The sequence below is a fragment of the Malurus melanocephalus genome, unplaced genomic scaffold, assembly GCF_030028575.1.
Source record: "Malurus melanocephalus ecotype Western Australia unplaced genomic scaffold, MMel_1.1 scaffold_927, whole genome shotgun sequence".
NCBI lineage: Eukaryota > Metazoa > Chordata > Aves > Passeriformes > Maluridae > Malurus > Malurus melanocephalus.
Genome location: NW_026624159.1, coordinates 131,337 through 146,083, shown reverse-complemented (window position 1 = coordinate 146,083; position 14,747 = coordinate 131,337). Strand labels below are relative to the sequence as shown.

General features: G+C 64.1%; 3 protein-coding genes across 3 annotated transcripts; 1 reads left to right on the top strand and 2 right to left on the bottom strand.

The window, feature by feature from the left end:
• Positions 1–5,942: 5,942 nt before the first annotated feature.
• On the top strand, positions 5,943–8,083 carry LOC130585612 (gonadotropin-releasing hormone II receptor-like). The gene is made up of 4 exons (XM_057386175.1): positions 5,943–5,985; positions 6,414–6,964; positions 7,326–7,530; positions 7,647–8,083. The coding sequence occupies exons 1-4, from the start codon at positions 5,943–5,945 to the stop codon at positions 8,081–8,083; spliced, it is 1,236 nt and encodes a 411-aa protein (XP_057242158.1).
• A 930-nt stretch (positions 8,084–9,013) lies between these two features.
• Positions 9,014–11,689, bottom strand: TMED3 (transmembrane p24 trafficking protein 3). The gene is made up of 3 exons (XM_057386171.1): positions 11,467–11,689; positions 10,611–10,859; positions 9,014–10,172 (listed from the first exon to the last, which is right to left on the bottom strand). The coding sequence occupies exons 1-3, from the start codon at positions 11,629–11,631 to the stop codon at positions 9,936–9,938; spliced, it is 651 nt and encodes a 216-aa protein (XP_057242154.1). The 5' UTR covers positions 11,632–11,689; the 3' UTR covers positions 9,014–9,935.
• A 1,085-nt stretch (positions 11,690–12,774) lies between these two features.
• Positions 12,775–14,419, bottom strand: ANKRD34C (ankyrin repeat domain 34C). The gene has a single exon (XM_057386172.1). The coding sequence runs from the start codon at positions 14,388–14,390 to the stop codon at positions 12,861–12,863; it is 1,530 nt and encodes a 509-aa protein (XP_057242155.1). The 5' UTR covers positions 14,391–14,419; the 3' UTR covers positions 12,775–12,860.
• Positions 14,420–14,747: the final 328 nt, after the last annotated feature.

Below are 14,747 nucleotides of genomic sequence, written 5' to 3'. Positions count from 1 at the left end.
GCCCGCTGCCGGCCCCTGGGGCGGGGGGCGGTGTGCCCGCGGCAGGGTCCCCGAGCAGCGGCGGGGGACGCGAGGCCGCACGAGTCGGGTGATGCTGCGGGCGAGCTGCTGCTGTAGCCGAGGGGGTCCGGAGGTCCGCCGTCACCCCAGTGCTGCAGCGGGGCCGCGGCGGGCAGCGTGTGGCCGTGGGCTGCCGAGTGAGCCATGGCAGGGCTGGGAGCTGTGTGTCGGTGGCTCCCGGCTGCCCCGGCTTTATGCCGGGCCGGAGGTGTGAAGAGGCACCTTCGTGGCTGCAGGAGCAGCACTTCAAAGGCCGGGGGGCTGGGGGGGGTCGGGTGCCGCGGCTGTGAACACGGGGTGACGAATTTCACCCCAGAGGTGTGAAGGTTCTCGGTGCTGCCCCTCGCTGCCGCGCTGGGTTTGGGGACGGGGCTGGGACCCACACGGGAGCTGCAGTGAGGTCTCAGTAGGTCTGCTGGGGGGAGCTGCACTGGGACTGCGGCAGGGTCTGCAATGTGGGGGTGTTTTGGGGCTCTGATGGGGCTTCAGTGGCGTTTGCGGTGTGTCTACAGCAGTGTGTCCCTGTGTCTTACCCTACAGCATGACCCCAGCCGGGGTCTGCCCCTGTGGATTTGTGGGACCCCGGTTTTGTCCACCCGGTTTGGGGGTGACGGTCCCCCACCGCCCCCATGAGCTCGGAGCCCGCGGGGCTGCCCGGTGCTAGCAGCGGCACAGAAAACCCCACGGGCGGCGTGTGCGAGGTGCAGGGTCCGGGCTGGGAGGAGCCCTCCCGCCGCGTTCCCAGGCCCCGCAGGTGTTGGGGCCGGCGGGTGCGAAGGTTTCCCGGGAAACGGCCCCGCCGAGGGACGGAAAATCCATCAGGGAGCGAGGGGACACAGCCATGGCAGGGCACGGGCCCCTAGACCGGCTGTGTACAGCCCAGCTTGGGGGTACAGCTGGGAGCACAGGACCCCCGAACCGGGTGTGCACAGACCGATGGTACAGCGGGGTGCAGGACCCCCCAAACCGGGCGTGCAAAGCCCAGGGGAACATGAGGGGCACAGAATCTCTACAAAGCAGGGAGGCACAGCTGAGGGGGTGCAGCTGGGGCACAGGACCCCCAAACCGTGTGTACACGGTACATCTGAGCAGTGCCCAGCACCGATCCAAGCAATCCAGGGGCACTAGTGCCACCCCCATTCCAACACCCAGCCCCAGTCTGGGGTACAGGGGTGTCTCTGATGGGACATCTGCACCCCACGGCTCAGCCTGGGCACAGCCCCATCCTCACTGCCCGGCCCCCTCCTGGGTCTCATTAGCTGATGAGCTCCCGGGTAATGAGTTCTGCACCCGCCACAGCCGCTTGCCACCTCCCTGTTTGGACAAGTGCTGGAGCGCGGCTGGGCTGGGGCAGCACCAGCCATGGGGTCAGAGCCCCCACAGTGTTGGGAAAATCTTTAATTGTAACAAATAGCGTTTAAGTCTGGTGAACTCTTTTAGCTCCAGCCAACAGTGTTCAGTCCTGTATTAATGTGTGCAAGTGGTTATCTTAGCTTTAAAGATTGTGGGCCTGAGCAACGCTGATAAGAAGATGTATCTTGGCCAGACCACAGAGCTGGGATGTATTCAAAGAGAATTTTTGAAGGCCTACAACCAAAACCTGATAATTTGAGGAATGGGACATTCCCCAAACAACCACCAGAGATCCTCAAAAAGACCCCTACTCTTCCGTAAATAATCTCTGAAAAGTGTTATAAATATTCAAAAGAATTTGCATGGATGTTTAGCATACATGTGTGAGTTTTGGGAAATGTAATAAATAAGTTACAAAGTTTTAAGCTAGTCTGTCAGCCCACTGCAGTGTGTGCAGTAGGAGGAGTTATCCCCTGCACACCCCTGAAATAAAATAATGCTGCTTTCTAATACTGAACTTACAGTGTTAGAAGGTTTTATTCCCGACTTTCGGTGACAGCAGGATACCCCACAGCCCCTCAACTGGGTATGTCCCCCATCCCTTCAGCCCCTGTAACAATGGAGCAGGGTGCAGGGCCATGGGGCAACACGGCCAGGGCACCACAACAGAGTTCAGTCGCTGCCTAGCTCAGGCTGTGCCCCCAGGAGCCCCCAGCCCTTCTGCTGAGGGGTCCCTGGCTCTGCTGGGACCCTCCCAGCACATGTCCCTGCCCGCCTGGGACCCACCATCCGTGCTCCAGCACATCCCAGGTCAGACGCCCGTGTGGTTTACGGTGGTCATGCTTGTCCCTCGGTGTGGGATGGGCACAGGTCACAGGGATAATGCCCAGGGCTGTGTCTGGTGCAAGGATCAGTGCTACCAAGCACCTGGCAAACAGCAGCCCCCTCCCCCTCAGCCCACCTGAACGGGGGGTCCCCTGGCTCCAGCACCCTCAAGAGATTGGCACCCACCACGGTGCACCCCAAGTGCCCTGGGGACCCCAACCTGCAGCATTGCAGAGACCCCCAGCCCAAGTAGGGGCACAGCCTGCTGGGTTCCCTGGTGCCTCAGCTTATCTGGAGCCATCTGGAGCTGCATCCCATCAGATTGGGGAGACAGAAACAGCTCTGGCAGGGATGCCTCTGGGAAGGGAGCACCTCAGCCTCCCATCCAAGCACCCTGCACTCCCTGCACCTCCTGCCCCTTAGGGGCGTCAGTCTGAGCCAAAGACCACACAGCACCCCCGGACGCGGGGCTGGGAGCTGGACAGAGGACAGAGAGCTGTGGGGACCCCGCTGGGTGCCAGCCCTGGCAGCTCGGGGTCCCGGCGTTTGGAGGTCAAGTCCCGGGTGCTGGCTGCAGCCGGCAGAGTCGCTGTGCGGGGAGGTGCGGTGCAGGGGGATGCGGTGCGGTGATGCGGCGCGATGAGGGGCTGGCGGCACGTTAGCATCTCTCACGGCCGTGTGAATGGGTCCGCACACACTTCCCAGCGCCGGCAGGGCCAATTAAGGACCAAAGGAGTCAGATCTGACACCTCTGCAAATGGGCCCGGTATTCCCAGGCTCCTGCCGCCCGCCCGGAGCGGGGGGAGGCTGGGGTGGTTCGACATCTCCAGATGGGCGCAGAGGTATCGTCCCGCACCCCCGGCCCAAATAAAGCCGGGGTTACCCCCAGAGGTGGCCAGCAGAACAGCTCCCAACCATGGCCAGACACAACACCACATCCCCAGCCCCTTCGGCAGCGTCCCCCGGTGCGTCGCTGCGTCCCCCTCGGGGCCGGCAGCGGGCGCGGGGCGGCGGGGGAGCGGGGGTGCCGCGGCARAGCGCCAGCGAGCGGGAGAAGCTGCGGATGCGGCGGCTGGCGCAGGCCCTGCTGCGGCTGCGGCACTACCTGCCGCCCGCGCTGGCGCCCGCCGGCCAGAGCCTCACCAAGATCGAGACCCTGCGCCTCGCCACCCGCTACATCGCCCACCTGTCCGCCCTGCTGGGGCTCGGCCGGGGGACAGCGGCCCCCCGACACTGTCCCCTGTGCCCCCGGGGCCTGGGCTGCTGCCAGGACGCGGAGCCCCGTGACGCTTCGCTCCCTGGCGCTGCGGGCTGGGGGTCACCACCCGTGGCGGGGACACCCCCGGAGCTGCACGGGGCTCCCGGCATGGGGACGGGGGCCTGGRGGTCACCTCTGTGCAGCCCTGCTGCGGGCACTCCCCCAGAGATGYTTGGGTGTCCGGAGATGGGGCTAGGGACCTGGGGGCCAGCCCCCTACATGCCTGTGACAGGGACCCTCCCAGATGTGGTTGGGGGTCCCGACATCAGTATGGAGACCTGGGGATCTCCGCCCCACATCCCTGCAACCAGRATCCCTCCAGACGTGCTTGGCGTTTCCAACATCGAGATGGAGACCTGGGGATCACCCCCCTACATCCCTGCAGTGGGRACCTCCTCGGAGCTGAGCAAGGCTGTCGTCTCCACCGCGTCCCCCTGGCTGACCCCTCCCCACTGTGCTGGGGCCCCTCCGGATCTCTCTGGTGACCCTCTCCTGGACATGGGGCCGGTGCTGTCGGAGTTCATGGGCACAGAGACAGTCACCCAGGTACGTGCTGATGCGGRTTGGGGTGACCCTGAGCAGTGGGCTGTCAAAGGGCAGGGATCAACCTCCCTTGGGGCAGCTTCAGAGTCTGGTTGATGTGGGGCAGTGTGGGAACTGGTTTTGGGGTAACAATAGCCTTGTCTGGGTTAGGGAATGGAGAGGTGAGCAGTGGGTGAGGTGGGTCCCCCAGCCTGCCCCATCCTTCCTGGTGCTTCCCTCCCTCGTGTTTGTGGGGATCCCATTGGTGGGGACAGAATRGTGTCCGTTGTCCTGCTTGTGCCTGGCCAGGAGCTCTTCCAGCGGGTGGACTGTCACCCCCATGACCCCAGCCCTGCCTGGACCTCTGTCTGACTGCTTACTCTCTGACCGTCTCTCCCCAGGACCTCTCTGCAGATCTGCTCTCACTTCTGGAGGCTCTCCTCCCACCACAGCCCCGGCACTGACCCGGATGAGTCCCTGGAGCACTCACTGCCGCACTGTGCCTGTCTGGACACCTGCAGCCTGGGGACATGTGCTGCCCTTGGGATGGCTGCAGGGACAAGCTGCCCCGCTGGAGCCTGGAGCCGTGCTGGACGCGGTGGGGAATGGATGTGAATAAACCCTTGTGCCCTCTCCACGTGTCATTCTGGCTGTTCCCAGGAGCGGGGAATGGGATGGGGTTTGGCATGCCCAGGGGTCCAGCATGAATGGGGTCCTGTGTGCCCCACAGGGTGTCCTTGCTGGGATGCAGCGCTGGGGGCTGTGGGGCAGCCAGGCACCATCGGGGAGAGCAACTTGGGGGGGGTATCATGAGAGATACTCCCCTTGCCCCAGGGGTAGTGGGGTAATACTCCCCTTGCCCCACGCTGGCTAGTGTGGGGTGAGGATCCTCAGCMCCTTCCAGATGCAGCCCTGTCACTGGGCAGTCCTGGGAGGACAGTGGGAGCTCCCCAGTGCAGAGGAAAATGGGTGGATTTGGGGTCCAGCTCCGTGTGGAGCTCTCCAGCTGAAGACCCTGCCAGAAGCAGAGTRTAGGGGCCTGTGATGGGGACCCTCTGTCCCCAGCCCCCTTGRTGGCTCCCCGAAGTCTGGGGTCCCCATTAGCAGGAGGGTGTCAGGACCTGGCAGCCATGTGCTAACGAGTCAAGGGAATATCTCCCCAACTTTGGGGTCTCGAGTGAAGGGCAGGGAGTTAATGAAGCCCATGGAGTGTGAAAGGACTCTCTAATGAGGTTAATTCCCTCTGTGGGGGTGGAGGTGGGGGGTGACAGAAGGGGACACAAGCCTTTGAGGTGTAAAGCAGCCCCCTCCCCTCCCCTGGGCTGCAACCCCCACTCTCCAGCCAGGCTGAAGCTATCTGGGCATGTGCTCCAGCCATGGGGACACTGTCACGGGGATCACCACAGTCTGGGGGAGCAGCTGGYGGGCACAGGGCTGGGAGGAGAGACTTGTGGGTCTCTGGGCCCCCCAAATGCTGCACCTCAATACCAGAAGYGCTTGTGTGCCCTGATACCTGGCCCTGGCAGCAGCAGTGCCAAGCCTGGGGGGCACTGGCAGCATCCCCCACAGGCTGGGGMCTGAAGCAGGGCTCTCTCCTGGGCTGGAGGGCTCCCTCCCACACACGTGGGGCACAATCCCATTGTCCATTCCCGCGTGTCATCTCCACACACTCTTACGTGCGTGTCCATGTGCTGTGGGTGGCASAGGAGGGACCGTGCTGTTCCAAGCCGCTGCTTCCAAGGACCCTTCAGAGCTGCCAAGGGCGCCCACGCCACAGCATCTGCGGCAGCAGCTGCAGGGGCTGGTGCTCGGCAGTACCTGCCTGATACCTGCCCTGCTCCCCACCCCGCTCCACTCGCACCCCAGAGCAGATGCAGGAGCCCTCGGCACAGAGCCTTGGCAGTGTGTGAGCATCGGCCCTGCCATGGCCTGGCTGGGGAATGCTGGGCAGGACACCCCGGATGGAGGTGAGSTGTGGGGAGTGGGGTGTGTGGCACTCGGGGTGTCTCTGTTGGGCTTGGGGGGTCACCATACCAGGCAAGATCATAATGGATGCTCTGGGCAGGGAGRGGGCACAGCAGTGATGGCCTGAGGTGGGTGGCTGTTGGGGTCAGCTGCCATCATCTTCCTCTGCCCTGCTTGGTGCCAGGGACCTCCATGGCTCTGGGGAGCTGGAGGGGCTCTGGGGGTTGTGGGAGGCTCTGGGGGAGCAGCCAGATGCAGTGAGCAGCCAAGGATGGAACTCACGGAACTGGGCTGAGGAATGTGGTGCTGGCACTGCAGCCCTGGCCAGGGAGAAGGCTCTAGGGGACAGGACCCACAACACTGTGTGTGGCCTGCCTCCTCTGCAAGCCCCCACCTCAGGGCTGCTGTTCCCCTTTGCCTATTGTGGCAGGTAGGGGCCATGCAGATGCACGCCCTGCAGCGGGAAATGCCAGCGTGGAGCCCCCCAGCATCGCCCCCCCGGAGTGGGGCTGCGCCTGGAGCCCCCTGGACGAGAACGGCGGGGAGCCCCTGCGGCTGCCCATCTTCTCCCCCGCCGCCCAGGTGCGCGTGGCCGTCACCTTCACCCTCTTTGCCCTGTCGGCCGGCTGCAACCTGGCGGTGCTGTGGGCGGTGGGGGGCCGGGGCAGYGGCCGGCGCCCCCACATCCGCCTGCTGCTGCGGCACCTGGCCGCCGCGGACCTGCTGGTCACCGTGGTGGTGATGCCGCTGGACGCCGTCTGGAACATCACGCTGCAGTGGCGGGCGGGCGACCTGGCCTGCCGCCTGCTCATGTACCTGCGGCTGCTGGCCATGTACGCCTCCGCCTTTGTCACCGTGGTCATCAGCCTGGACCGGCAGGCCGCCATCCTGCGCCCGCTGGCCATCGCCCGCGCTCACGCCCGCAACCGCGCCATGCTGCACGTGGCCTGGATCCTCAGCGCGGGGCTGGCGGTGCCACAGGTACCGACCCCGGTGGCCCCTCCAGCCCCAGCCCATGACAGAATCCCACCCAACCCTTGTGCCGGCTCCCCGGGGTCTGGTGACACTGTCTGGGCTCACTGCCAGGGCTGCTGCCACTGTGTGACMTGCAGGGTGAGGATGAGAGGGGCTGGAGAGCTCTGTGGGATGGGGAAGGAGAGGTGACAATAGGGCGGCTGCAGCAGTGATCCTCTCCCCCAGGCCCCTGTCAGACGGGAGCAGAGCCAGTCCCGGGGTGATCTGTCCCTGTGGGTCTGGGGGTCCCTGCCTTRGCTTCCGATGCCCTCCCTGCCTCAGGAGGCACAAACCCCCAYCAGCACCACCCCACCTCTCTCTTCTCCAGCTGTTCCTGTTCCACACCATCACCCTGCGCCCCCCGCACAACTTCACCCAGTGCACCACACGCGGCAGCTTCCCCCAGCCCTGGCACGAGACCCTCTACAACATGGTGGGCTTTGTCTGCCTCTTCCTGCTGCCRCTGCTCATCATGGTCTGCTGCTACGCCCGCATCCTGCTGGAGATCTCCCGCCGCATGGGCTCCGGCCTCTGTGAGTGCCAGGCACCATGGGACACAGCCCCACGCCCAGGGACCCCCCAGCTCTCCCCCAGGCTATGGGGTCCCCGTCCCAGCCCCATTTTCCCCTCATGGGCTGTGCCCCTCCAGTCTCCTCGCAGGACGCATCGCTGCGGTGCTCCAGGAACAACATCCCACGGGCCCGGCTGCGGATGCTGCGGATGAGCCTGGTCATCGTCTCCTCCTTCATCCTCTGCTGGACCCCCTACTACCTGCTGGGGCTCTGGCACTGGTTCTGTCCCCGTGCCATGGAGAAGAGGGTCTCACCRGCCCTCACCCACATCCTCTTCATCTTTGGTCTCTTCAACGCGTGCCTGGACCCCATCACCTATGGGCTCTTCACCATCCCCCTCCGGGGGGGCTGGGGTTGCCCTTGTAGGCACAGGCCCCTGGTCCAGCCCCCCTCCCCAGCCACCGGCTCCTTCCGCTGCTCAGCCTCCTCCCTGCCACCCAAGTGGGGAGTCCAGGGGATGCGGAGGTCCCCAGGGGCTGCCAGCGATGCCTCCTGTCACAGCAGCTCCCTGTGAGACTGGCACGACTGCCAGGGTGCTCAGGGCAGGGTGGTCCGGCAGCAGGATGACCAGGTCAGCACAGGTCCACCAGGGATGGAGTCACTGCCCATCTCTTTCCCCACCCTGAAGTGCCACTGTGAGCTTGGGGCTGGTGGAGGTGCCCCTGTTCCCTCTCCCTTCTCTGTGCCCTGCACAGCAATAAACTGTCCTATGGCCACCACCTCTTGTCCCTCCTGTGTTCCCCAGCTGGGAGCTGAGCTGGCAATCCCAGAGACAGCACCCCGACCCACTGGGCTCACAGCTGCTCCTGTCCCTGTCCCCACCAAGGGTGGCTCAAAGGTCCCCAGGAAGGGGCAGATCCAAGGCCATCCACATCCTGGTCAGGCTGGACGCTTTCCTTCCTTTCCATCCCCACAGGCTCCGGGTGCCAGTGTGCGCAGGGCTGGTCCCTGCCAGCCAACACCRGGCTGGTGGCAGTCCCAGGGTGCTGCTGATGTCGGCTCTGCTCCAAACAGGAGCTCCTGGCTCCTGCCCAAGGCTGTTGGGAGGCACACGGGGCCAGTCCCCCCGCCCGCGGCAGCTGCCCCAAGGCCAGCGCTGACGGCACGGCTGCTGKGGCCTGGAGAGGTGGGAGGCTGTGTTTGCCTGGGCTCCTCACTCCCCCCAGCACCAGAGTGATGCCAATGTCGAGGCATTCCCACGAGCCTTGGAGAAAGGACACAGAGCTGGGCTCTGCCTGGGGCTCCCCACTCTGCTGTGGGTGGTTGCTGGGCTCCCTTGGCTCATCAGTCCCCCCTGCCCAGTGGGAACCCATCACAACCCACTGACAGCGTGGCCTCATGCTCGGGCACAGACAGGGCTGCTGCTCCTGCTGAGGGATCTCTCTGGCTCCAGCGTCTGCTCCTGTGCCTCAGCAGGGCAAGGCAGGAGAGCAGGCAGAAGCTGTGCCCAATAACAGCAGTGCCAGCCGTGCTTGCAGGGATTTATTTGAAAGTGGCCAAGTCTGGAGTWGCTTCAGCTCTGAAAAATAATGTCACATTTACTTGAGGGCTGGAGGGCCAGAACACCAGGCACTCCAGGGGTCTTGCACAGGGGGGTCACCCCAGGGTCTTTGTGGGGGTCTCTCTGGGGGGCTCCAGGGGATGAGGGGCTGCAGTCCCAGGTGCATGGGGGTCCTCTGTGCTCGCATGGGGATGGAGCTTCCTTGGCATGTGTCTGCAGGGTTGGGGGGATGTGGGGGGGCTGAGTCTCAGGCATGGMCTCATGTGAGTATGAAAATACCACCTGGTACTGGCACACCATTTGCTGCCAGCCTGAGAAATGCTGGCAGGGGAGGAGCGGTAGAGCCACAGGACCACCTAGCAAAAACATTGCCCTAGCTGGACGCTGTTRCTGCTGTGGCTCTGCTGCTGGGAACACCCTAGGATAACTGGGGTGCAGACAGAGACYCCCCAGCCCACAGGCAGCTCTCCTCAGGCTGATGGCACCAGGTGGGTGCCAGGCTGGCCAGCGCTGCCCCATCCCCTCGGTGGCTGCACAGGGCTCTGAGGGGCAGCGCGTGGCCATCACAGTCATGCCGGGCTCTGAGGGTGCCCCAGTGTCGATGCGGGTCCAGGGTACCCATCTGCTCCCCAGTGGAGCCAGAGAAGAGGGACAGGGTGGCCAGCTGAGGGGACAGGGTGGCAGGTYGAGTGATGGCACGTGGGAGGTGATGCTGGGGGATGCCTGTACTTGGGTGACCATGTCCACCTGGGTCAGCAATGTCCCATCACCCCCGCCTGCCCACGGCACAGACAGGAGGCAAAGCGTGACCCCAGGGCCACAGCTGTCCCACTCCCTGCTCCACTTGGACGCACACATGCTGGCTCTAGGTGCCAGCTCCACCACTGCTGGGTCTCTTCTCAGTGAAGAAGCTCTTGAGCAGCATCACCTGCCCGATGCTGACCACGAAGAGGATCAGRGTTTCCCCCACTGACCAGTATGAGACACGGCCATTGAGCTCCTCGGCTCTGCTCCGGTCCTGCGCCTCCCGCAGCCGGTAGTGGGTCTGGGAGTCGATCACCGCGTTCAGCATCTCGTGGATGGTGACACAGGCCGATTCCATCTGGAGGACAAGCACACCTCGTCACTTCTGATGTGGCACAGCCGAGGGAGCCCAGGACTGTGCCAGGGCACCCAAGAGCAGGGCAGCAGTGCCTGTGTCCACCATCCAGGGTGGTTCCGCTCTGGGACCGAGCTGAGAGCTGCACCAGGGCACCAGGATGCCCAACCCATAGGCTCGCACTGAGGGATGAATGGCTGATGCAATTCCCTCACAYGGGATGGACATGGGCTGTTGCAGAYGGGGGAGCCMATACCCAGCACAGCCCTCCCATCCAAGGCAGAGGATGTGGTGTGTGGTGAGGCCGTTGGCTGGCGGTTGGCACTTCTGCATCCAGCAGAGGATGGGGGGATGAGCACCCAGCTGCCATCCTGTGAGGCTGCTTGGGGGCTGCAGCAGGACCCTGCCACCCTCCCTCCCTCCTTTCCTCCTGGGACCCACCTGTGTCAGGGCGGTGACGCGGTTGTTCATGTCAGGCAGGATGGGYGGCTCATCGCCCACCTGGAAGTCGAAGTAGACAATTTTGTGGGAGAAGGTGGAGAACTCATTGCTGAAGCAGAAGGTGTAGACACCCTTGACCTCGGTATGGTGTGAGAAGCTGTCATACTGCTTCTTGGTCTCCTGGTAGATGGTCTTGCCGTTGGGGTCCTCCACATAGCAGTCCACGTCATAGTGTCCTCCGCTGATCACCTGCACAGGGAGATGTATTTCAGATGGTGGCACCTGCCAAGCGACGTGGCAAGGGGCCCCTGACCCTGCCCAGCCCCAYGGCTGTGTGAGAGGCCAGCGGGCACCATGCCCATGGGATGGGGCCCAGGCCAGGGGAAGGTGTGCACCACGGTGACAGCAACTCAGGTGGGGTGCCTGCAGCTCAGGTGGAGTGCCTGGAGACAGGGATAGCTCTCATGGCCAGSTCAGGTGCTCCCATGGCTGCTGTGGGCACATCCCAGACCTGGGTCTCAGGTTGGCACTGCTGGGCATGGGGCTGGGGTTGGGAACGACTCCTAGTGTAGCTTGGAGGGAACAGGAGTGCGCATGGGGGGAGGGAACTGCAGCCCTGCTTGAGGCTCTGCAGGGCKCAGAGATGGGAATGTGGGCAGGAGCAGGGGCAGAGGCAATAGGCACCCATATGGGCAGGGGTGTGGGCTAGGGGGCACGGGCATGGGGGCACAGGCAGGTACATGGGCACGGACAAGACATGGGCAGGGGCACACGGATGGGGCATAAATGGGGTGCAGACAGGGCCCAGGCAGGGGGTGTAGGCAGGGAGCATGCAGGGCTGCAGGCAGGGTAGTACCTGGTAGTCGAGAGTGAACTTGATGCCACTCTCCAGCTCCTGGTGGAAGCAGCGCTGGGCGCTATCGGGCAGCTCCAGCGTCAGCTCCGTCCCGCCGGCCCCCAGCGCGCCCAGCAGCGCGGCCAGGCACAGTGTCCGCACCGCGCCACGCACCGCGCCCGGCATCGCGACACGCACCGCGACACGCACCGCCCCCGGCACGGCCACCGGCACCGCCACCGGCACCGCTCCCGTCCCGCCCCCCTGACGTGGCGCTTCCGCTGCGGGCGGGGCGGGGCGGGGCTGCGGCGGCACCTCCGGCACCTCCCGGGGCGGGAACCCACGGCTATCCCAGGAACCTTCCCCGGCGCCCCCGGCACCCTGGGAACCCCCCCAGCATCCCCGGGCCGAGCGCTACGGGAACCCCGGTATCCCCTCGGCACTCCGGGGGACTCCCCGAACCGGGCGGCGAGATCAGCCTCCTTCCAAAACTGAGCGTTTTATTAACGCAGCGATCGTGGAAAAGTCTCCACAGGGCCACGGCGTCACCCCAACACCTGCCCCTGCACCCCTACACACGCGCAGTCTCGTAAATAAACACATTAATGGAATCATGGAATCTGTCGGTGCACGGCACACGGTGYGTGGGGGACGCGTGGGGTTGGGAGGGCGGGGTAGCAGAGCGGGGTTTTGGTTGGGGCGCGGTGCCTGCGACTTTGGCCGTGGTCAGCCCGTGCCACCCTTGGTGACTTGGCATCCTGGGTCCCCCGCCGCTGGCAGAGGCTTCCCACGCAGCCAGGCTGGGACCGTCCTGCCCGGGATTCAGCGTTCCCTGAATTCAGAGCTCCTCGGCGTGGCGGGGAATGAACCCCCTGAAGTTGGGGCGCTTCAGAGACGAGACAAGCCCATTCCGGCCACAGCGGCGAGGCTGCAGCGGTGCCGGGTGAGCTCAGCCGCCGGATCTCCGGAGCGCTCGGCTATTTCGGAAGTGGAGGATTGTCTCCCTCTCCCGTTCCAGGAGAGCACCGACACGGTCCGTGGGTGGAGGCGTATTCTCGCTCCTCCAGCCCGGCAGTACTGAGCCCCTTCCCCTCCTGGAAGGCACTTCATGAACGCCTCAGGGGCTCCGTGAAGGGTTTCGGTGAGAGAACGAGGGGGATGGAAAAAAACGGATTGTAACTAGTGAGGAATAAGTGAACTGCTGATGGAATCCTTGGCASGGAGCTCGTTGAACTAGGATGGTCTGGGATCAATCTCCCAAGTGGTCACTCCTGATTCAGCCTCTGGGCACGAGGCTTACCCCCCCGGCCACCAGCGTGTCTCCAGAGCCAGTGCCTGCTCCATGTGGGAACTGTCCCGTTTCTACAGGGACAGCACAGCTTTGGCCATCTCCCTGTGAACAAATTATGACAGAGTTACTGTGCCACAACCTCCTCAAAATCGGAGAGGTGCCGCATCTGCTCTGCCTGCATGGAATGTCTGCGGAGGAGCTTCCTGTGAGCTCTCAGGTCACCCCGCCTGGGTGAGCTGGGTGCGAGGGGCGCCAGGGGCTTCAGCCCAGCAGCCAACGGGGAGGGSCCTTTGCTGGAGCCAATGTCAGGAATTGGGGGGTTGGGGTTCACGTTCAGGGGRGGCAGATACCCCGGCCTTGTGTGGGAGATGTGGTCCAGCAGGAGGGTCCCGGATCCTCGCCTCTCCAGCAAGCTGGGCGGCCGGCGCCGGCCAGTGCTGGGCGATGTGCTGGCGCTGCTGGAAGGAGACTCACCACAACCATCCAACAAGGCCAGGTGGGACCCGCTCAGCTTCCTCCTCTCTGATGGCCCCTTCCCTGCCTCKGTGACCTGGGAATCTCCACTGTGTTCAGTGCCTGACCTCCACCAGTGTGGGGCGTCCATCCCTGCAGCTGAGCTGGCTCCCGAGCTGCTGCTCTCTGGCTCCTCTGGGACTGTGATGCTGCGGGACAGGCGTGGGTGGGTGCCTGGGCTCTTCTCTTTCCATGCCAGCGGACCCAGTGCCTGCTCATCCACTGGGGGGAAGAGAGAGGGGTCTCTGCCCTTGCTGCTGCTGCTCCGGGTGAGGGAGGGCTTTTTGGAGAGTGACAGGTCGCTGATGCCCGTGATGACCTCGTGGTCAGTGCAGACTTGTGTGTCGTCTCGGTGCGCGGAGGCTGCCAGTACTGAGGGTGCCACCAGACCCCATGGCTCTGAGCGCAGTCTCTTCAGCCGGGGCAGGTGRGCTCTGCGGGCAGTGCCAGCTCTCTGGCCTGGGGAGGGTGGCTCAGTGTCCCCGGTATTCCCGGGCTGTGAAGGGTGTGGGGTGAGAATGCTGCTCTCCTTCTCAGCAGGGGAAGGTGCTGAGATGGGAGTTTTCAGGTGAGCACTGGAGGGGGCTGTGCCCTCATCGAGGGGAGCCCTCTCCTTGAACTCCAGGGCAGGGGCAACGTTCAGATACTGCTTGGCAGTCTTGGTGCCAGAGGCTGATGTGTCCATTGTGATGATGATCACCTCCTTCCCCTTGGCTCTGCAGGCATTCAGAAGGTGCTGCAGCACAGCCTTGTCCTCGGCATTGATGGCATGGACCAGCGCTGAGGCTCCCGAGTGATCTTCCAGGCTGGGGTCTGCCCCACTCTCCAGCAGCAGGGACACCACRTCYCCTCCAGCCCCGCGGATACAGGCRTGCATGAGGGCTGTTTTCCCAGAYTTGTCCTGGATGTTGGGGTCGGCTCTGTTGTCCAGCAGGTACTTCACCATCTTGGCCTTGTGGATGCTCTGCTGGTCAACGTGCGTGGTGATGCAGGCCACCATCAGGGCGGTCTCCCCCTTCTCATTGCTCTCGTTGATGTAAGCCCCCCCTTCCAGCAGCAGCCGGGTCAGCCGGAGCCGGCCAAGCCACACGGCCTTCAGGAGGGAGTTGCTCCCCAGCTCCAGCTCTGTCACCTCATCCATGGCACTGCTGCTGTTCCCTGCTGGGTGCTGGCAGTRGTGGCTGGCGGCTGTGGAGGAAGCCATGGAGAAGAGGTGAGCCCCRCTCCTTTGTCCCTGCCTTCCTGGGATGCCACGTTCTGAGCACTGCCCCACGTACCACTCTCCCTCTACGTCCACCCACCTTGTGCACACAGTTGCCCAAATGCCTCGGTTTCCCCAAGAGATCAGAGAGCTGATGGTCTCCACTGGCCTGCTATGTCTGGGGGRCCACAACATGAAACCCACTGCAGACTGTGTGCGCTTCCCCCATGGCTTCCAGGGCTGGAGCCGTGATCTCTGTTTCCTCACTGCTGGACAGAAGGAGAAACAGCCACAGTC